Consider the following 22968-nt stretch of genomic DNA (forward strand, 5'->3'; position numbering starts at 1 on the left):
AGTTTTTATCTTTGTTTGTGGTCTTGGGGGTGAGGGGGGGGGGATGCAAGTTCTCTGTCTAAATGTGTATTGTGTGGCGCTGCTTCCAGATGGTGGAGGGTATTACAAGTTTCGACCATTTACAGTGCATTATTCCTGTCCCCATGTTTTCCAGTGCAGTGAGGTGTTGGAATTATTAGCAGTAGGTATGGTTTTGCTTCATGCAACGAAGCCAGTGTTGTTTTTTTTTGCCTCTACAGAGCTGTCAGTTGCCTATACACCACCCGAATAAATGGATGCATCAGAGGAACATGTTACATGTCTGGAACAAGATCGCCCTTAAGGCGGGTACTCTGTTAGTAATTTGTACTCTGTTCAGGGTGCTGGCAATGGCTCGCCGCCTTTTCACCAAAGATACCGTGGGATTTTTAACGTCCACCTACTTAAATGCAAGCAGACTGGTCTGAGGAACTTTGCACTCATTGATGCAACATTCTGCCTCTAATGCAGCAATCTGACAGTTTATAGTCAGGTCAAGAATCAAACCCAGACTAGACAGTTCAAAGGTAAGTGCACAAACAATGGACTGTTCATAATTCATTTGCATTTCATGGTTGACTATGAATTACATGGACTTAAAAATCGTGTCTTTACACTGCTTGCACTAAAATATATCAATGAAGATTTTGATTGTTTGGGTCAAACCAATTCCAATACAGTCTAAGAAATGCAGAGAGCAGCAACAAACAAATGGGGTTTGGTATTTTCTTAACCTCGAGTGTGCTCCTGAAATACTTCTTCAACTTCCATGAACACTGTGGGAGCTCCTCCGTGGCTGGATGCTGAGGAAGGATAAAGAGGGGTCAGAGTGTGGAGAAAATGCTGTTAATTAAGAATGGCCACATTCTCTTCAATCTCATAATTCACTGCAGGTCTTCAAATCAACTGTTTACCACCATCTCATATCACCCCCAATCCAAAACCATGATCTTTTCCACCCTCATTAACCCCCACCCCCTCAACACACCCCAATCCCTTGTCGATTTTAGTATATATTGACTTTAGTATACTGTATATGACTGTATACCCTACTCCTTCCAAATTTCCTGTCCCCCCACCCCCTGCCCCTGAGAGTTTCCTTCCGTATCCATCTTGTCCACCCCATACACCCTCTCTTGTCCCCCATTCATCCCCACACCTATTGTTTGGCCAAGTCTGCCTCTATCTTGGCCTTCAACTCTGCTCTTGGTATATACCCCTTCTCTCTACTACTTCTTTTGTCCTGTTGTATCCTGATCTGTTCAGTGTACCAGTGCGAGCTCTTCCATGAGCCTCAACTAAAATGGCGAGTAATTTCTCGTAATGACGAGCACAGCAGTGATCTCCACAAAAATAATCCAAAACTTATGCTCGATTTAAGATTGGGCATCAACCTGAAACTCGACATGCAGGGTGCTGCATCATGGAGCACACTGGGTGTCATTTTGAGAAGACTTCATGCAGACTGTCCCATTGGTCTTGCACACATGTCAATGGGACTAGAGAGACTTTAAAATGAGAGTAATAATTATCTATATTAATACTGAAGGACCAATTTTGTGCTCCTCTTAGCGGTCGCGCCACGTTTTTCTCAGGACTGTGACCTGGACTGAAAGAAACGTCGTACCTGTAAGAGTGCATCGCACATAGTGGCAATAGGCAACTTTCAACTCTGAAGCAGAATAAACACTTTTTGTTGAGACGGGGGCGAGGTAAGCAAATTTTTGGGCGGGGGTAAGCAAATTGAAAGTGGGAGACGGGGGGGGAAGGGGGAGGGGGATGAGGGGGCGGGGGCTGGGGTGAATTAGGCGGGGTTGAGTGTGAGTGGGTGGACAGGGGGCGGGGAAAGTTGGGTGGAGAATCAAGAGACAGGGGGAGGGGAGTGAAGAGGCGGGGTGGGGCCGGGGTAATTAAATTTTTGGGCGGGGGTAAGCAAATTGAAGGCGGGGGGTGGGAGGTAGGGGGGGGAATGGGGCAGGGGCGGGGATGAGTAGGCGGAGGCAAGCACGCCCTGTCCAGGACATGTTCCTCGAGTGTGGGTGAGCTGGTGAGGGTGGTTGAATGAACGGAATCCGTCTGTGATGGGGTTTCGGCTCGTTAGATTAATTACTCGAGCCAAATTAAATTCCTGCCTTCATGTTTTAATATTTCCAGAGCCTTAAGCATGCGCCACCAGGCCAAAGTCATTGATTCAAGGGACATTTCTGTAAGGGTGTCGTGAATATGAAAGGCTACTATGCCATTAACACAAGTGTCTCATGTCGTTCATACCATTGTTGGTCTTGGGAGTCCAATACGAGGGATTTGTTTCATTTGGTTGACCATAAACAAATTCTTCGTCGTTGGTGGAAGTCAAAATATTCAGTAAAGCGAGAAACTTTGATCATGTTAACTACTGGAGCTCAGAATGTAGCCTTGACGTTGGAGTGGATCCTGCAAGTTTGTGCAGTGTGATGTTTTTGAGTGAATGAACCATCTTGCTACTCTGGCAATGAACTTATAATTCAAATGAATGACCGTGATCATCAATACAAGTGTGCAGGTGGGATTCACCATATCATCACAGGTGTAAAAGAGCCAGATATCCCAATCGCAGAGTGAAATCCAATCAAATCAACATCTTTTCGAGTTGTCACAGCGAATTACAAAGATCTTATCAGATCTGAATTATGTTTCTACTCCTTCCACAGGATCTGCTGTGCTGCTCTCTCATCACAGACAGGTTGATGGGCTCTATCTGGTCTTGATCCCTCTTCTCTTTCAGTCCTCCAGATTGCCCGTATTGTACGCCTTGTTAAAATCCCCAAATCCAAGATGGCTGCTCACTTTTAACTCTGTTCTTATATTCTCATGCTTATTTAACCTCGTTACTCAGTCTGTTCAATCCCATCCTTCCTTCAATGGCTTCGGAAGTTAGCAGTGTGCTACCGCCTCAGGCTATCCTCCATCCCTACCCTACCGATGGTATTTTCTTGCCTCATCAAGTCATCCCTGCCTCTCCATATCCTTTTGCAAGTTGCTATGTTTCCTCTGCATTTTGTCCTTCTGTTCGTTCATCGAACCCTTTTTGCATCTACATTTTGTTCGACTGCCCAACATTGAGAGTGCTGCTTTCTACCCTCACTCTTCGGTGAGCTGAGATTTTGAATACAAAAACAAAGTGACACCAGGTTCCCTTTGGAAGATGTTCGAGCTCATTCACTGTGTGCATATCAGTAAGCACCTTCAGCCAGGCCACCTCAATTCAGATGCCTGCTCCGATGGTGAAAGTTTGGTTGAGTTTTAGCTGCGCATACTGTATCATTGAAACAGATTATTGTTGGGGTAAGCATCTATGTTTAAATAATGTTTCTATCCATACTAGTGTGTGTGTGTGTGTGTGTGTGTCCTCCATAACTCCAAAACCATGAAACCTATCAGCCTGAAACTTTGCATGCATACTAAGAAAACAACAAGGAAGTGCAAGAGTGAAAATTGGGTGTTTGGGTTAATTAAAACACCCCTTTTGGAGGGGGTGTTTTTGGGGGGATGTATTTTGGCCTGCTCAACCAAGCCTTGACTTGGAACAGGCTGCAACGATTTCTTAATCCATCCATCATTCCATTGGGACCATACTCTGTGCAAAGCATTGGTGCTGCAGAAGCAGTCTCCTTGGCTATTGGACACAATCCTGGACGGGTCGCCACTCCGACACAGGATACCAGCAAGGTGGCATTCGTTTTGCCGACCTCGGAAGGATAACAGGTAGCGTCAACCCCACCTGGTATTAATTCAACAGCTGATTGGGATTTGAACTCAGGACCCTCAGATCCAAAGCCCACCGCTCTAGCCATTAAGCCAACACCAGGCATGATTTCTTTATGATAGTTTTTTTTCCAATTTCCTCACTCATGTGATGAAATGACTGTTCATCATGGCTATGATTCACGATATACTGTACATCACTTTCATAAGTGCTATAGTTTTCAAATGAGGAGCTTGGGCCGATTTCATGCAGTATATGATACGATTTTTGCGAACCGACGTACCACGTGTCGCATGCACAGACGAGGAGGTAACGTGGCGGATTATCTGCAATGTTTATTTCATGGGCGATTAAACTTTGCGATGTCTCCAGGGTTGTTCTACATTAAACAGCAACTCTTTTATGGATAAAGTCATTCTTTGAACGGATTCATTTTATTTCTTTAACTGCTGCGGGCACGGTGAAGACCGGCTTTAAACTTAAAGGGATCATATATGGTATACAGTCACAACCTGGCCAGCCGTTCCTTATCAACCATTTAATTGGTGTGCTTGCTTGATTGCTTATGCTACTTGCTGAGCTCCCAACAGTCGAAAACGGTACAGTTCACATCCGGATTGGGATGTACAGTCGGCAGTTGCTACAAGGTAGAGGTACATGATTTACGAAGGTTATATTGTTTCTCTTTGTGAGTTTCAAAGCAAAATATATTTGATAACACCCGATTTCCGAGCTGTTTGCCAAATTAACATGTTTTCTAAATTACAAGACCAATTTTTTTTCCATATGTCACGTGAGGATTGGCAGCTGTTTATAAAGATTCATATTTATGCACATCTCCTTGAAACATCGATAATGCAACGTTGTTTATATAATTTGTTTCTTGAATTTCCCCCAAACAATTGGGTGAAAGCTACTTAAGGTTTTTGGGTTTATGCAGCAAGTACTGCAGTCGGGAATCACACTGACTCCAATGTTCCGATTCCTGAAGAATTGCCGATATCGACCAAGCACTCATTGTGTGTGTGTGTGTGTGTGTGTGTGTGTGTGTGTGTGTGTGTGTGTGTGTGTGTGTGTGTGTGTGTGTGTGTGTGTGTGTGTGTGTGTGTGTGTGTGTGTGTGTGTGTGTGTGTGTGTGTGTGTGTGTGTGTGTGTGTGTGTGTGTGTGTGTGTGTGTGTGAGAGAGATAGAGATAGAGATAGAGATTTTTGTGGAGTTCTACTGGAGCTTTCTGATTATGGAGTCTGATGCACAGAAACGATTGTCATGATCTCCTGAATTGATTCGGCTAATTAACTCCAAAGAATGTTCCCATGTTTTCAGCACATGGCATGTTAAAGTGTACAGAGCAGCTTTATCGGTCCTTCCATGGCGTGGCATTCGAATTACAAAATAAATAATAACAAAAATAAGGATAACATTGTAACAAAGCATATATTAACTAATACTAATAATATTAAGAACAATAATAATAGTATTATAATTTTGCAATAATAATAACGAACATATAATCCCCCGCCATAGCGCAAGCTCACTTGCGCTTAGTGAAAGGAAAGCTAATGCTCAAGCAATACAGCAGGCAGCTATGCCACAAGGCCATGAAGACCAATGAAAATTTGGTCCAATGGACCAACGGTACCACAAATTACTTTAATATATATATATATATATATATATATATATATATATATATATATATATATGTGTATAACCAAGGATAAAAAGTAAAACCAGACAGCTCCAAAACAAACAAACTACGACATCAATAAATAGAGGAAAGTGTCTCTCCCATTAATGGTTAATGAGAGAAAACGTCAGCGTCTTATCAGACACTCGTTTAGGGGAGACTTTGTTCATATCAGGATAGTCTGTGAGATATAAGCAGTTTTCATGTTGCAATGCCCACCAGGTGAGCATTCAAAGATTATATCTTGTAAAGCCCCACGTTTCTTGTAGGCTCACCATTGAGGTGATACTCCTCTCCATGGCTCTCATTTCCTCCATAAGACTCGTTGGGAACCTCGCTTACATCGACTGCACAGACAAGACACTAAGATAAGCTTGGAGTCGTTTTCAAGGATTAGATCATTATGCGTTACAAGGCAGATAAAACTCCATTGAATGATGAGCTGTTTGTTTCACCTTGAGGATCTGAGCTGTGTCTCTCTTCTGCATTGCTAGTTGTATGTGTCAGGCCTCCAATTGCAGGATCTAGTCAAGGAGAGTGCAAAAGTTGCCATTTCAGAGGGGTGTTTGCATCAACCATGCAGCAATATCAAAGTACTTTTTTGAAAAGATTACCATTTCGATTTCACTTGAATAATTCATTCTTTTCTCAATTCAAATCTGCATGCAATAAACTCGTTATTAATTTAAATATACAAGAAATTTTAATTGTAACTTGAAAAACAAACATTGTCATGATCATTATGATCCTCATTATGGTTATATCAAAAGTATTGTCGTGTCCAGGCTAGTTAACACCGACGCTGGCCGGATGAGCCGAGCTGGCGTTTTACTCCCTCAGACAACGTTCTGAATTATGGCAGACAACGCGAGCGTGAGCCATGAGGAGAGACACGAGAATCTTAGTTCTGGTAAAAAACCAAAGGGTTTATTTCCCATACCCACAAACTCTAACTCAGGGATGGTGGAATCGCGAGGAGATGACTGGAGGTTGGGAGGAAGGGGATGCAATTAATGAATAATCATATACAATGAGAATAAGGATGAATCTAAAGGAACTAAGGCGTCTCATTCCGGACTCAGTCACTGACGGGGAAAAGGGAACAAAAAACGGGGACTCAGCTCTAGCGGCAGCGGGGATGAGCAGGAAATGGACGAGGAGGACGACGATGAGACGAGCAGACGATGGGGGAGATGAAGACCAGGACAATGAGACAAAGGCACACGGGCAGGTCGACAAACAAACTCTGGGTGACGAATACAGGCAGAGGCAGGCGGGCAGGCAGGATGACGTCTTCAAACTCGCAAGATCCCCTTTTCTCCTCAGACTTCTGCCGCGTTCTCCTGACTTCCAACTCACTGGTTAGCTCCTTCCTCTTCTCCACAGGTAACGCTCTGCCCCCTTGGGAGTTGTCTATAATTCTGCCCTGAAGCCGTTCATAGCTCAGCCCCTTGTTCTCGTGCAGAGTCTCCCAGCAAACTCCCCCCCCCCCCATCCCCTCCGTTCGAGGTTGACACCGAGGTTATACGGATGATTTCCTTAACCATAATCCCTGACTAACTATTATCATGCACCACAAGGACCATGCTGCTTTATACATTCCGATCTGCTCAATGGTGATGTCTACCCCCCCCTCGCCCCCCCCAACAAACATAACAGTATGTTTTCCTCCAAGTAATCTTGGACAAGTCCTTGGTTTCACATTCTGAGGCCTGAAATGGTTTCCTTTGATTTAAAGTTCTTTTGTAGTTACTGAGAACTTTGTTCTACTCAATATTACCAATTATAGCATTTATTTTCACCTCCAACATGATAATCCTCTGGTCGATGACTCCCATTGCCTCCATAAGTCACTCCAGCATCTTCGATGTCTATCGCTGGATATTGTATGAGAAACTTTAGCAATGGATAAATCCACTTACTGCATAGAGTGTTTTATGATAATGAAGGCTGGCATTACGTATAAGATCAGTCACAGCTTACATAGAGTGAAGTTCACCAATGTATGAGCTGATCTGTACCTGGAGGATGAGAGGCCTCGACTTGTTGCCCTTCAGTCTTGTTAGAATTGTCTCCATGGTCTTCACCTGAAAGTGAATGAAATGATCAGAAGGAATGTGTTTGAGATAATGAGACATTCACAAGAGTAAGCACAGATAGAACCTGTAAAGATACACTGGGATGGTGGACGGCGATGATGATGATGATATGAATTAATGATTGAATGCATTATTAATTAATCGATTTCTTACATTGTGCTTGTCATTTAGCAGCAAAATATTCAAGTGCAATTCAAAGAAAAAAAGAGGTAATTAACATAAAAAGAAAAAGCAAATATAAAAATTACCCCCGTGTGGGGGTGACGGTCATCTCTATAATGTTTTTTACTATCGTAATAGATGAACCGTTGCCAGATATCTCCAAAAATGACAGACGAGATAGGTTTTGAAAATGGCGACTTTCACAACTTTCGTGACGTCGTGACCTTGACCCTGACCTGGAATCCGGGAAAAAAAATGTCGTTGGGTATCACTCATCGACCTCGACCCACATACCAAATTTCATCAAGATCGGAAGTAAAAAGTTTTCTTTGTACCGGGAGGTGTTTTTGACCATCTTCCAGGTTACGTGGCGGCCAAACGGGACGGAAATTCAAAAATCTGTCTGGTTAGATACAAGATAATATTTTTTACTATCATAATCAATAAACAGTTGCCGAATATCTTGTCGAATGGCAGACTAGATAGGTTTTGAAAATGGCGATTTTTTATAACTTACGTGAACTCGTGACCTTGGCCCTGACCTTGAACCCGGACAAAAGATATCGTTGTGCAACACTCATCGACCTCTACCCACATACTAAGTTTCATCAAGATTGGAAAGAAAAATTGTTGATGGACGGACTACAGACGGACGGACGGACTGACGGACATTTGGTCCGGCTTTATTAGGTCATCTCGGTAGAGATGCCCTAAAAATATGAGATTTTGAGAGATTTGAAAGCCATCAGCAGTGTAGTGATGAGGATGTGCATATTATATAGAGCAGCGAGTTCCACAGTTGAGGAGGATATCTGAAGAATGTACGATCCCTAAAAGTCTTCATCCATGTGTGAACTTGCAGGAGATGTCACTTGTTTGACTGTAACTTTCTTTGGAGTGTAAGGTGTGATTCGGTAAGAAATAAGCCTGGTGTTGGCTTAACGGTTAAGTAGGATGGCTTAAGATCGTTAGGTCCTGAGTTTGAGCCCCTGTCGACCATTGAATTAACATGAGGTGGGGTTGACTCAGCCTGTCATCATTCTGAGGTTGGCAAAATGAGCACCAGTGTACTAGTAATAGAGGACACTGCATCATCGACATAGCCATGCACCCATTAAGTGAGGGAACCATAAGCCACAGGCGCCACCCGGTAGCTCGCTCAGCAAGAAATAGAGTCGGGAACAATATTATGTACGAACTTTAAATCATCATGCACCTTGCTTTACCAGAATGTTGTTACTGCTGCAGCAGTTTCTTCGCTCGGCTGCTCGGAGTTACAATCCTGGACAGGTTGCCACTGCGACGCATGATACTCGACTGAGTATGTTGGAATTTGTAATTTGTTCATGGTGCCGGCAATAACTCGCCTACTCTCCATGAAGGTCACCGTGGGATTTTTAATGTCCATCAACTAATGCTGGCAGATGGGACACCAGAACGTTAAAGGGTATCACAATATTTTAAAATAGAAATGTTGGTGAGGATTGGAGTGATGTGTCACAAGTTATAAGTTTCAGAAGGCAGACAGGCAAGCATATGAATGACCGTTTTTACAGCCATTTTTCCCTGCTGTGCAGGGGTTAGGCTTTTTCTTGAGGCAATGTTTTTTTTTATGGCCGGATGCCCTTCCTGACGCCAACCCTGGTCGCCTCTTACGACATACAGGGATATGGTATACCTATTCTAACCGGGGCATACACCGGGACCAGTACACTGATACTCACTTCGCCAACCTCAGATGGATGACAGGCTGAGTCAACCCCCTGGTGTTAATTCAGCAGCCAACGGGGCTTGAACTCAGGACCCTGGGATCCCAAGCCACCACCCTAACCACTAAGCCAACACCAGGCTTTACAGGCAGGCAAGCATATGCTAACAGTGAATTGCATTTGTCCAAGTGAGATGTTATGAGACCATGAACTTCAGTGGTCCTCAACTGAAGTTTCAGTGGTCCTCAAGCAAAGATATTGGAATGGAATGCAGGAGAGAAGTTGTTTTCTTTGAGTTACCGATGATTGGCTGGATGGCATCTTGACTGAGAGGTAAGAAATGATTCAAACAGAAGGAAGTATGAGAAGAAGGTGGGGAAAAACAAAGTGTAGACTCCAGAGTCTGGACTAATGAGACGATGTTTGGTTCAAACTTTAAGAATGCTTTCAACAGTATGGGGCAGATATCATGTACGTGACTTTTGAGCTATCCAGTCTGTGTTTGATTTATCGACCACACTCTAAAGTGTCAAACTTGTGTATTACAGGCAAGCAATCACATCAGAGTGTGTGCCATCACTCAGATGTACATTAAAGCTTCATCCATTTTGGGCAAGATGGGCCAAATGTCCTCGTTCTGTGTCAAAGTTCCCTGTTATTCCTTGTTAAAGCTTGGTGTCCCTTCTGCTGGTGTTTGTGGACTTTAATGATAACACAATTCCTTTCAACGAAGAGAAGACGAGTCATCACTGGCACTGTGTCCGAGTTCTTGGGACCATGTGATCGGGCACAGCCACGCCCCGGTAATGATGCAACCATCAGGCCAAGTTCAAAATTGAATACCGATTATATATGCATTCACTAATGATGACTATGATTCATATCTTATCCTGAACGGCAGCAGCAAATTGCTTGGCTAGAGAAGGAGAAAAAGTCAGTGGAAAATAAATTTGAGCCCCAGTTTGAGTTTGTCCGTGACAGAGGAAAACACATTGGTGTTTGAGGAGTTGTATTCATTGAAGGAAGGAAATATAACACCTTTACTTTGGCAAGTTATGTAATATATGACCAAGAGCATTGGTGGGAGAGAGACTGTGTTGCCATCCATTGAAAATATCCACCAATTGTCATTGAAATAACCCTCCTTCGGTGCGATTTGTTCCAAGCAGGTCCACGTTCTTTTGAGATATCCCTGTATTTGGGTGGTGTATAGGCAATAGAGTGTGCCTCGATCGCTCCCAAAAATAAAAATAACACGGGTTTCACAATATATGAAATAAAAACATCCGTACCGCTTATGTGCATATTAAATTAATTGTGGTTATTTCGCTCGGATAATTACAATTGCACACGCCTTCCCCTCGAACCAAAGGAACGAAATCCCACGATTGGCGAAAAAAAAACACCCCATCAAAACTGCATGGAATCAAACGAAACTTGCCCAAGCACCATTTCCTGGTGCCTTCATTAATCCTTCAAAGTTTCAGCTTCCTCGGTCAAATACTCTCAGGGGAGTAGAAGATACATATGACAAACAATGTACTTTCCCTCCATTGCATATAGATAGCAAACCAGGCAGTTCCAAAACAGAGTGAAAACTAGAGGGGGAGCACTCGGGAGAGTGCAAAACCTTCGCCGCCAATACTGCTGGGTCACTCAAGTGAACCTTATATCTTATTCATTAAATATGATATCAACAGTGCTGACAGAGTTATAGTTGTTTTCTCCAACATTTTTTGGGGGGGCGGGGGGGGTTGGAAATCACTTAAAACATGTAAAAATGCAAAAAAAAAAAAAATCGAAATTTTGTTGAAAAAAAATTGCAAAAATTTTTTTTTCTCGAACAATTTTTTTTGGGGGGGTTGGAAATCACTTAAAACGTGTAGAAATGCAAAAAAAATTTCTTTTTTTTGGGGGGGGGTAACAATTTTTTGGAGGGGGGTGGAAATCACTTAAAACATGTAAAAATGCAAAAAAATTTTCTCAAACAATTTTTTTTGGGGGGGGTGGAAATCACTTAAAATATGTAGAAATGCAAAAAAAATTTTTTTCTCTAACAATTTTTTTTGGGGGGTAACAATTTTTTGGGGGGGGTTGGAAATTACTTAAAACATGTAGAAATGCAAAATAAAATTCTCTATTTTTTTGGGGGGAGGGTAACAATTTTTTTTGGGGGGGAGGGTTGGAAATCACTTAAAACATGTAGAAATGCAAAAAAATAATTCTCTAACAATTTTTTTGGGGGGGTTGGAAATCACTTAAAACATGCAGAAATGCAAAAAAAAAAATTTTCTCTATTTTTTGGGGGGTAAAAAAAAATTGGGGGGGGGGTTGGAAATCACTTAAAACATGTAGAAATGCAAAAAAAAAATTCTCTATTTTTTGGGGGGGTAAAAAAAAATTGGGGGGGGGGGGGTTGGAAATCACTTAAAACATGTAGAAATGCAAAAAAAAAAAATTTTTTACTCTAACAATTTTTTTGGGGTGGGGGGACCAAGTCCAAAATTTAATGGCCTGATCCTTGGTCCATACCTAACCCCCCCCCCATACCACCAAGTTTCGTCGAAATCCGTCGAGGAGTTTTTCCGTAATACTGTTAACAAACAAACAAACAAACAGAAGGGTGAAAACAGTAACCTCCATCCATCTTCAAAGATGGCGGAGGTTAACAAGCTCAAATGAGCTAAGAGCCTCGTCCTCTTAATGATGACGTCATAAAAACGAATATCACGGCATTGTGATGTATCAGGTTTGCGATAAATTATCTGTGCTAATGCCTGGCTTGATTCCCGCAAACAAAATTCAAACAGCTTGCCTAGTTTTGGAGATAATGGTATCGGCGATTTCCATTGGCGGCGATATTATGACGTCAACTTTTTTCTCGGAAGAATTTCCAAAATCGGAGATGGTTACTGCCTGCGCGTGGGCTTTCTGCATATGCATGGCAAGTTTCACGAAGATCTGATGAAAACTCTGGGTTGTGAAACAAAAAATGTCAAACAATAGGAATGACGTCATAAAAATGGATATGACATCATAGTGATGTATCATATGTGCGATAATTCATCTGTGCTAATGCCCTGCTCGATTCCTGCAAACAGAATTCAAAAAGCTTGCCTAGTTTCGGAGATAATTTTTTAGGTGATTTCCATTAGCGGAGATATTTTAACGTCATAACTTTTTTCCTCGGAGGAATTTTCAAAATCGGAGATGGTTACTGTCTGCGCAGGGTATTTTTACATCTATATGCCAAGTTTCAGGAAGTTTCGATGAAAACTGTAGGCTGTGAAACAAAAAAAGTCCACAAGAAGAAGATGAAGAACAACAACGGGAGTAAGACTTAGAGATCCTCCACGAGGATTTAAAAATTATTTTGTTTGTGATTTATCCAAGGGACCTGCACACAGGAGATGGCTCTCAAGTCCATCAAGCCTTCACAAATGCTGCTACCCAGTGGTTGTTTGTCCATCCTGAATCCTTTTTAAATGCTGAGTGTCAAGCAAGGACGCGGCAGGTACCAGTTTTAAAGTCATTGGTATGACTCGGCAAGGATTCAAACTACTGACCTCCCAGACTGAGAGTGGATGCCCTAACTCTTACACCGCCGAGCCTGGTCAAACAATGATGGCCCACACAGCAATAGAACCCACTACCTTGGCGATAGTAGCACCACGCTCCAACCAAATGAGCTAACCAGTCATACTATCAGGCATACCATTTAATAGGGATGTTCAGCTTGATGGTGTGTTACATCCTCAAGATCACATAACCAGACAAATAGATTACTATTGAAACCAGCTGATCCCAGACTAGCTCCAGTGAAAAGGCCCAATAAATGCGCACACCTTGTGAATATTATCGAAGTGCAATTGGCGAAACAAACTTGACAAATCAACTTCTCAATTTTATAGATTTAGAAAGGTCAATCAGCAAGTCTGTGAACAAAAGTTAACTACACATTGAGGTGAACCAATAGGTGATACCAAGACATGAATATATTTGTGATTGTGCACGTGTACTCTTAGCAATTCAGTAATGAAACTCATTGATAAATGCCTTGTACAAGTACTTCAATGGAAGGACAGTTTCTCACCCCCAAGATGATAATCCTCCGGTCCGTGACTTCCATTTCCTCCATAAGCCACTCCAGGTGTCTCACTAGATTCCACTGCAAAGTCAAGGAAACTGTTGGGAATGAAGCTTTCCACCGAAGATGTGCGTGAGTGACAACATGGTACACCTGATGATACCTTGCACTCCACCACAAGACCATCTTTAGCAACTGAAATTTGGCGCAGGACTTAAAACTCAGCTGGATGGAGAACATTCGAGAATGTATCCAAACAGCAAAGCTGATTACGGAATGTCGGATTGATTACAAGGAGCTATTGCTTCAATATATGGAAAAATCAAGCAAAGTTTCAGCATTTATTTTTATAGTTACAAGCGATTTGTGCTCTCCCATGTTGTAATCCAGGACTCACCGTTTAAATTTGGTGTGTGGCCATCAAACACGCCCGCTTCCAACGGCACAAAATGACTAGATTCATGATCAGGAGCTGTTGGATTGTGGGAAAACAGGCTTTTACACTCATTTTCAGTGAAGGCAAACTTGATCTACAGCATGGGACCTGATGTTAGACTTCATGTGATAACGTGTGTACAAAGTAACTAATACAGGAACAATCTTTTATCACAGTAATAAATATTTATAACTCCTATGCTCGTCAATATGCCAGAGATTATCACTCGATGTGTTGCTTGCTGATCGACAAGTGGTTCTTCCTCTGGTATCAGCGACATATTACAAGCATATCCAGAACGATGTTATTTACACTTTCTGGCGATGCCACGGCATCTTTTCAGCAGCTTGTGGCCGCCAATTTCAATGCAACGTTGGTGGCCTACTCCAAGTTGAACACCGACTGCCTCATACTTTTATGGTTTGTTCTCGAGTTAACTTGAGATGATGAGGTTGGGAAAATTTTTACAACAAATTAATATAATATAAATTACCAGCACGGTTTCAGCACTCCTCACTGTGCTGCACATTTGGAGCATCCTCGGTTGCAGCTCATTTGGAGAGGCTGCCTCGATGACCCCCTTTTGAATTGTTTTACAGACAACCATCACACAAAATTGTGATGTCCCCCACAGTACACATATTTAAGCCAATACACAATGAACTTTGACACAAGAGAAGACCATTTGAACCATCATGCCAGCACTACATCAACACCACATTAATTCAATTTAACAGGGTATGTGCTTGATTTCACTGGGAGGGGGGTGTGTGTGTGAGAACGATTGAGGAGGAGAACAATGGGGTCAGCAAAGGGACATCAACAGGGTGTTTTATTTTTATTTTGTTAATTTTGAGGGAATGAAGCATTTTGCTGGGTAAGGAATGAGCAATCACCAAGAGCATATTGTCTTTTTAATGAGACCCTCCAACGGACATCACAATCGCTACATATGTTTACAATCGTCCATCGATAACTTGGACAACAACTGGTCCTGCCAACGTCGACCTAATACCCTCGAGAACCTCAATGCTTAATGGTACAAATTTAAGTCCAGTTTAAACCTATCTCCTGTTTCGACTTGCACTACCTTTCTGGTGCGAACATTCCATGCATCTACACTGAATGCAAGACCTCTGCTGCACTACCATGCTAATTCTCCTTTTCTTTCCTCGAAGGCTGTAGCTCCTTATCCTGCATCTGTCCATTCTACAGAAAAGCTTCTGCATTTATTTTTTCTGCAATCTTCATTATCTTGAAACATCTCCATGAGTTCCCTTCATAAAACCTTGTTTCTAACGTATAAATCCCCGTCTCCTTCAGCCGCTCCTTGTAGCTTAGTCTAGCGAGCTTCAAAACCAATGTAGACAGTCTGTACGCTGAACCCTATTGCAGGGTTACGCATCGACATAATATATTACATATATTGAATGACTAAATATTATGACCTACCAAAAGTTTGGTGGGCCCTTTGACAGAAAGTCTTTGATGCCGATGTGGCATGAGAGCCAATCTCCTCTGGAAGATAGTTCTACACAGATATCGTGGCTGGCAAGAAATATTGATCATACTGATGATAGTAGGACCAGTGGCATAACTCTTTCCTGCCGACAAGTGACTGTATCGTGTACGCACATGTACTCTGACGACTCTGGATAGTCTTCTTCATCCGTATGCAGCACAAGGCTGCGGGACAGCATCATTGACTGAGGGTGCGGACTACTCTGGATTACCCTCACTGACTCACGGAGGAGGTATCATCAATTTAATCAGCTCAAGTCCCTCCCTTGTGTATTTGACTGAACCCTGAATGTGTTATTCTGTGGGATAGAGGGTCAATGTTTATGCTTCCCATCATGCAGTACTCATCATCCCACATGACCAGTCGTGCTACATCCTTGTGAATAATCATTCTCAAACTCATGGAACCTTTCACTGTAATTTCTACTTTATATGCTTTTTGGTGAGTGCTATTGGTTTGGTAAATTTACTTGACTCTTATTGTTCTCTCCATTTTCCTTCCTGTTTTCTTGCTATTTATTTAAATGGTTTTTCCCCTCCTAATGATGTTGCATGAATTTACTGCCTTGTACAGCAAGCTGTGTCAGTATTTTTTGTTTTCATTTGATTATCAATCTTGTTTTCTTAATGTGGTATTTTTGCAACACACCATTAAAAAAAAAGTATTCCTTTTCCACAGATATCCTCTCAACTGAATTCTACAATCCTTTGAAGAACTCATCAATCCATCCATCAGGACCATACTCTGTGCAGAGCGTTGGTGTTGCCTAAGCAGTCTCCTTGACTATTGGATACAATCCCGGACGAGTCGCCACTCCGACACATGAATACCGGCAAGCTGGTATTCATTTTGCCCACCGCAAAAGGTCAGCAGGCAGAGTCAGCCCCACCTGGTATTAATTCAACAGCCGAGTGGGATTTGAACTCAGGATCCTAGAATCCCAAGCCCACCACCCTAACCATTAAGCTAACACCAGGAAGAACTCATCAATGAAGCTTTCTCATATCAACATAATTTATTTTTCAATGCATTTCACGACATGTGCAACCAAATTCATCGTTCGTTCTGGAAGTTGAACACTTACCAACGCCGTCAACAGGAACATCAGGTTGTTTGGTGTCCACGTCCTGCTTGATGGTGTGTTGTGGTTCAGAAACTGCAATGTACGAGTGGATCGAACTTGAATAAAGAAATCTTACAAAAACATTTTAACCATGAAGAGAAATCTGAGTTTGCAGACCCTCACCAGGACTTGTTTTCTGTGTGTTTGTGTGTGATGTTTGTGTGGTATATAAACGATGCAATGACGACATAAGGTTGATGTTCATAATGTGGACAAGCAGATCTTTTTGGTTTCATTGAATGGATTAACGTTGCAATCGTATGTATTTTATTGACCGAGTCACGTTCCATACTTTCTCGATGTATGCATGTTCTAATAGTCTGTACTTTACAGATGCACTAACGTTCTTAATACACGTACTCACATTATAGTAATTTTAAGAATAGTAGTTTTTAATTAATTTTCAACCCTTTTCGCCTCTTGTTGAGCTATTTTCCGCTTTTCAGCACCACTGGGATAGCTTTGTCTCATCCTTGGGACAGGAGTCCAAACACATTTCTGATTTTAAAAACCACAACATTCTGCCGTGCACATGGGTTCGTCAATTTACAAATGAGGGGGTGTTCTGTGATTGTACAATAAATTGTAGTGTGGATTTGCCAAACAATATCAATATGTATCAACATGAGGAATTACACATATTTCATTGTGATTATTGGTGCATTTGTATACATTAAACGTGGGTATTATTCCACTTGCTTTCTCGACCAATACTAACCTCACGCCCTAATCTTATAATAGTTCTGTCTCGTTAAGCATCAGGGAAAACATTTTTTAATTGATTCATTATATGTGACAGTGCTTTCTTTCCTTGAGATGGAGCATTTCTTTTGCGCCGTTCATCACCACTCACAAGTTCATATGTTTTGTCAGCAAAGTGAGACTGCGGGCCCCGTCTCGAAAGATTGTGAACCACGTTCAGTCATGTGGGGCCCCATGTAATCTGGGGGTCCCATGCAATTGTATAGGTTGCATGGCCCTCACGCAGACTCTGCTCGGAGCCCACGTTGAGCTCAGGGGGCCCTGGGCACGGGTCCTGCATGCTCGTGCGTTAATCCGCCACTGCCAATGGCCAACAATGCAGGGGTTTCACGAATAGTGCTGAGAAGAAGGAATTCAAACGAGAGAGTTCATGGAACACATTACCCCACACCGTCTTGAGAAAATGGACATGGAAAGGGTCTGGACATGGGAAGGCCAGTGGCAAATTTAATTGGTTGAGATGGCATAAAACGATGTAATATTTTGTTCAACTATGCTAAACAGAAAGTTTTTGAAAGTGCCAAAAGGCAATTTGTGTTCTACAGTGTTCAAGTATATAATTCAATTGAAAGAAAAAAAAATTTCCCCCAAAAAAACCATTGAATTGGAAGGTTACTGCCGTTGATGCACCATCTTTTTACACGACCTTATTTAATACGCCAAATTATTTATTTGTGCCTGTTGTTTGTGTCCTTTATGATGTCCCTAAAGACAGTAGATTTCTTGTTTGGAATGATTTTCAATTTTGTTTAACTGCGAGACAGGCAGACAGAGTAAAAAAAAACAAAAAACTACCTCATTCCTCTCTGTGCATGCGTGATCTGGATGAGATTCCATACAATTTACCGCATTCAGAGCCAAAGTACTGCTAAACTACAGCTTCGGATTCCGATTCATGTTCCAATTCATGTTCAAAATAAAACATTCAATTCAAATGAAGTTGTTTGTCAATCATAAATGTTTGTAGACAGACAAAGTGACCCATTTGCTTAACCCCGCAGTAAACTTGTATCAATGAGATGTTGACAAGATAGTCACAACTTTGAGGCAATAACAGGCTCCGTCATGTGTTGGGAATGAGCACATATTCACAGATACGCCACATCCATCACATCCAGAGATGCCATGCAGAGCCTATTGCCCCACAGGTTGTGCTTGTGAGTGGCATCCAAAAACTCGAGTGCTCCTTGGCGGAGGGAGCACTCTGCTCGACCGTGTGTCGTGCCCCCTCTCAATTGTGATGCCCAATGCTGCTCTGACCTGCCAGTCACTGGAGATCATGATAGGAGCAGTCACAGTGAGTCACTGAAGATTTGCAGTCACAACAAAGAATGCAGAAGGCTCAGAAGATTTCAGAGGGGGACAATGCTCTAGTTTGAGTTTGCTATTCATTTGTATAATCTGATCCTCATATGAAATCTTTTCGAAAGCTTTGGCAGGGCCGACAAGGTAGTCGGCTTTCTAGCACAGTTTGGACCTCGGTGACTTTAATCTCACCATTTAAACCCTTCGTTTTAATCTTTGGAGAACATCTGGCCTCAATTGGATTACCGTCAAGGCACAAGTCCAAAAGCCACAGCTTCAGCTGGACTGAGCACAAGTACTTTGAAAACGAAGCAAATTAGCACCTCTCATCATGTGCATGGTCCATACTTGTACTTTCCACTGACTTCTGACAAGTTTACATTATTTTAACAAAGTCCATTCTGCTGGTGTAAGAATGGAAATGAATCACGGATCACAAGGACAAGTGTCAAACGAGCATACCATGTCCTGCACCTATCTCCATCCTTCGTAACAATACCCCTACAAAGGACGGCATGCTCCAAGGTGCATTTTCCCCTGGTGGTGCTTCAACACAGTAGTTTTCATTGTGCGACCCAGTCACTTGGAAGAGACAGCTCAATGGCGAGCACACAACAAACGAAACTATCCTGCTGCCCCACAACCAATTATTTCCGTGGAAACAAACCCATCTTCCCTTTGTAGGCTTCATGATTGGCTGTAAAAAGCACGTGATTTTTCACCCACAGTAACAATAAATTTTGGTAAATTCACCAAATTGAATTTGGTCCTTTGAGTAATTGTTACTGTATATGAAGATGTAAAGTGAAAAATTCAATAATGATCAGATCTTCCCTCCAGAGCTTCAAGACAGCTGTTAGACACCATCTCAGATCATCCCCCATCCACAACCCTGATCTTTTCCACCCCCATTAACCCTCTCCAAGCCTACTTCTTTCCAAGTTTCCAGTATTCCTTCCTGAGAGTTTGCACCTATATCCAATCTGTTAACCCCATGTGTCATATGTTAGGCCTGATTCTTCACCACACCCCTTATTTCTCCAAGTCTCCCTCTATTTTCCCCTCAACCCTTCTGTTGGTGTGTCCCCCCTCCTACTCTACTGTTCCTTTTGCTCTGTTTTTTTTTATCCCTGTGATCCTAAATCCCCACCCCCTGAGGCATTAACCCAAGGGTCAAATCCAAAAAGAATTGTGTTACATATTTCATGCATCTCCCAATGTTGATTGCATACACAAAATTTCATTTAAAATGTTTGAAAATGTGCCCGTAATTGCATTTTCCAATATTTGATCTTTTGACCCCGCCCTAGGGGGCGGGGGCCAAAACTGACACTGCTGTTGCACCTTTTTTACCATGTGTTTTTTTTCAAAAAGGTGGGGATAATAATCATACTGTAATATAGCTATGGAGTACTGTATGTACGTATGTCTGTAGCTGGAACTCCAGGGATTGCATTTTCCAAAATTTAAAATAAGTACATGAATTTTTGGGGGGAACCGAAACTAGAATTAAATTGTAAAGATATGTGTGCAAACAGAATCATTTCATATGAAAGTGTAACTATCACTGAACATGGTTATAGAGCTGGAAGAGAATATTTATGGTATTTACGGGGGCTTCCTGTTTTTGCTTCCCGTCAGAGACGGACACTTGAGATAGTAGTAATAATTCATAAAGTAAAACAATAAAGTTGTTCAAATATTGATGCCGGTTTCGATTCTAGTGCATGTGTAATACATGTTGAGAGTTATGCTTGGGGTTGGTGTCAAACTTACATCGATCTTGATCTTCAGATGACTTGCTTTCTGTTGAAATCAACTCAAGTGATTCTGCAACATGGATAGCACATACACTCCTGGCCACAGAGCAAGGTTATAAATAAAACATGTGGCATTCAGAAAGTTCTCACAATAGTCCAAGGCACACCAAATTAAAATAATGAGCCGTAATCATCACCATCACTACCACTACTACCACCACTACCACTACCACGACTACTACTACCACCACCACCACCACCACCTTTTGGGATTGGCCTTATAATTTTTTTGGCCCGAATCTTTGAAAAACAAACTGGCCAGACCTGATGTTTCATAAAAGTGACAGGATTTTGTAACTTGTTCACGGTGCCGGCAATAACTCGCAATTGACATCGTGGGATCTTTAACACCCACCAACTAATGCCGGCAGACATGATGCCGAGTTGACTGTCCATCTGAGGGATGGCACATGTATTGATGAATCACCATGCCTGTGAAACATCAGGATCAGAATTCAAACCCAAGCTAGTGAGCTTGGAGGTGAGATGAGCACACCTCAAGACCATCCTGCCACACAAGGCATTCTCAAACATAAAACGAATTTCAAAAAATACACTGGTGTGTCTTGGATTATTGCGAGCTTCCTACTGGTGGACCATTTTGAAACATCTCACATAATCAATCCGGGTCCTTAAGGAGTATTAATTTCAAGATTATCAAAATAACTTTAGGAACGCCCTCTGTTTAAACCATTAAAAACCTAAAAACCTTGTATTCATTTAAATTCATAACTTTTATCAAATACTGTAACGTTTTGTAACACTAACAATGTGTCATGTGACATTCTCAAAGGTTTGATTGACGGGACTGCCTTGAAAAACTACAAGGTGCGTCACATAAAAAGTTACACCATTTTAAATGTTTATAACGTTTAAGAAAAGGCAACTCAAAGAAGTTCCGATTGTAAACTTCTTTGGTCCAGGTTGGTTAATTGATGGAAAACATCTCAGCAAGGTGAAGAACAGGTGAACTAGTGTTCATTGTGGAAGAATATCTTTGGAGGCATTCTACGGTTGTCGTTTTTCAGAAGTTTTAGAACCATATTTGCTGATTACAAACCTTTTTGAATTGCTCTACTAATTTACTTCAATTTCAAAATCATTTGGAATAATAACAAGAAAGTTAAGCATTTAAACCTGTGTATTGATTTATGGGACACGGATTACAAAATTGTCCCTATAATGGCTTGCCGGTCCAAGGATCTGTATTTCACCTTTTAGGAAAAGGCCTTGAAACACTTTTCTGATGGTCCGAGCCTTCATAATTATTTTTTGTCTATGCAAGCAAAATATTTTTATCCATCATGTATTTGTAATTACCTCCAACACATAATTCACCCCAGTTTGTCTGTCTGTGAGCAAGATATATCAAAAAGTTGTGGGCATACTTGAACGAAATTTGGTGAACAGGTTGAGGATGTGACAAAAGACAAAATGATTCAACTTTGATGAAGATCTAGAGCCGGATACAATAATTTTGAAGCGATTCATCACCATTGAGTGACAGGGCTAAAAACGATATCTCGCATGATATCTCAAAACGTTACAGACGGATTTGGACGAAACTTGGTGGATAAATTAGGTAGGTGACAAGAACAAACCGATTAAATTTTTGAGGTCCGGATCCAGATTCGGCCTTTCCGTGGGATACAAAATGTAAACTGCTCAGCCTGGCGAAGACATGCGGTCTACCGAGTGCCATTCTAGTTTGTAATGTAAACACAAGTAACGTTCAGAGAATCTCTAAGAAGCAAAAGCGAAAACGACCATCCAATTTAAAGGATAAACGTAAGCCGATTATAAAACTTATTTTTATAATGCAAAATGAAAAACTTAAAATCAAAATTAAATAGGTGCGTTAAACTTACAATAACTCCACAAATTATTTGCTTAATATGCAATACCGTTCAGTGTTTGGATAAAACAGTTTGTCAAATGCATGTAAATCATCAACCAGGTTTCACAGTCATTACATCGAGTAGATGACCAAAGCTTTGTTAATTGGTATGACGTAATCAGTGCTAGATTGTTTGTTAGTGATGAGATTCAACTGTGTGCGAAGCATGTCATGGCGTAGTAAAACAACACTGGGAATCCCCCATTGTATTCCTATTATATCGTTTTTGCAGCTCAATCTGGAGCAATCTCAAAATGGCTGAATGAAAGAGAAGGTGGAAATGTGGTTTAATATAAGAGTTCAACTCGAATATTAAAAGTAAACTCAAAATTGGAATTCGCAAGTAATGATTCCAAAGTGCGTCATAGGGAAGGAACGTGCAAATCAATTAGTGATTTGTGGACAAAGATAACTCGGAAGACCATGTTTGTGTTTTCTGCTTAATCCTATGACGTGATGCAAATGACTGACATTGTTCAATCTGTAAACAGACAAACATGAAATGTAATAAAGCTTGAAAACTGACGAACAATATTGCACTGTTGCTATGCACACAGCTAAACCAATCCTCTTAAGTAGTAAAACTGTTTAACACT

The 22968-nt window shown here is 41.5% G+C and overlaps 1 protein-coding gene across 5 annotated transcripts in view; it reads right to left on the minus strand.

Annotated features, from left to right (window-relative positions):
• The window catches only part of LOC147021515 (uncharacterized), a 107694-nt gene that overhangs the window by 16061 nt on the left and 68665 nt on the right, over nt 1-22968 (minus strand). For 4 of the 5 annotated variants that reach the window (XM_085891526.1, XM_085891524.1, XM_085891525.1 and 1 more), the window contains exons 3-11: nt 20432-20485; nt 16550-16621; nt 13905-13979; nt 13514-13588; nt 7472-7537; nt 7253-7327; nt 5906-5974; nt 5726-5797; nt 753-821 (exon numbers count right to left, since the gene is read on the minus strand). In XM_085891526.1, coding sequence (XP_085747652.1) covers nt 753-821; nt 5726-5797; nt 5906-5974; nt 7253-7327; nt 7472-7537; nt 13514-13588; nt 13905-13979; nt 16550-16621; nt 20432-20485 — 627 coding nt within the window. The remainder of the gene's footprint in view (nt 1-752; nt 822-5725; nt 5798-5905; nt 5975-7252; nt 7328-7471; nt 7538-13513; nt 13589-13904; nt 13980-16549; nt 16622-20431; nt 20486-22968) is intronic. The other variant, XM_085891528.1, reaches the window with a different exon arrangement.

This window comes from Eptatretus burgeri, chromosome 8, assembly GCF_056783735.1.
Source record: "Eptatretus burgeri isolate ZD-2024b chromosome 8, Ebu_testis_v1, whole genome shotgun sequence".
Lineage (NCBI taxonomy): Eukaryota > Metazoa > Chordata > Myxini > Myxiniformes > Myxinidae > Eptatretus > Eptatretus burgeri.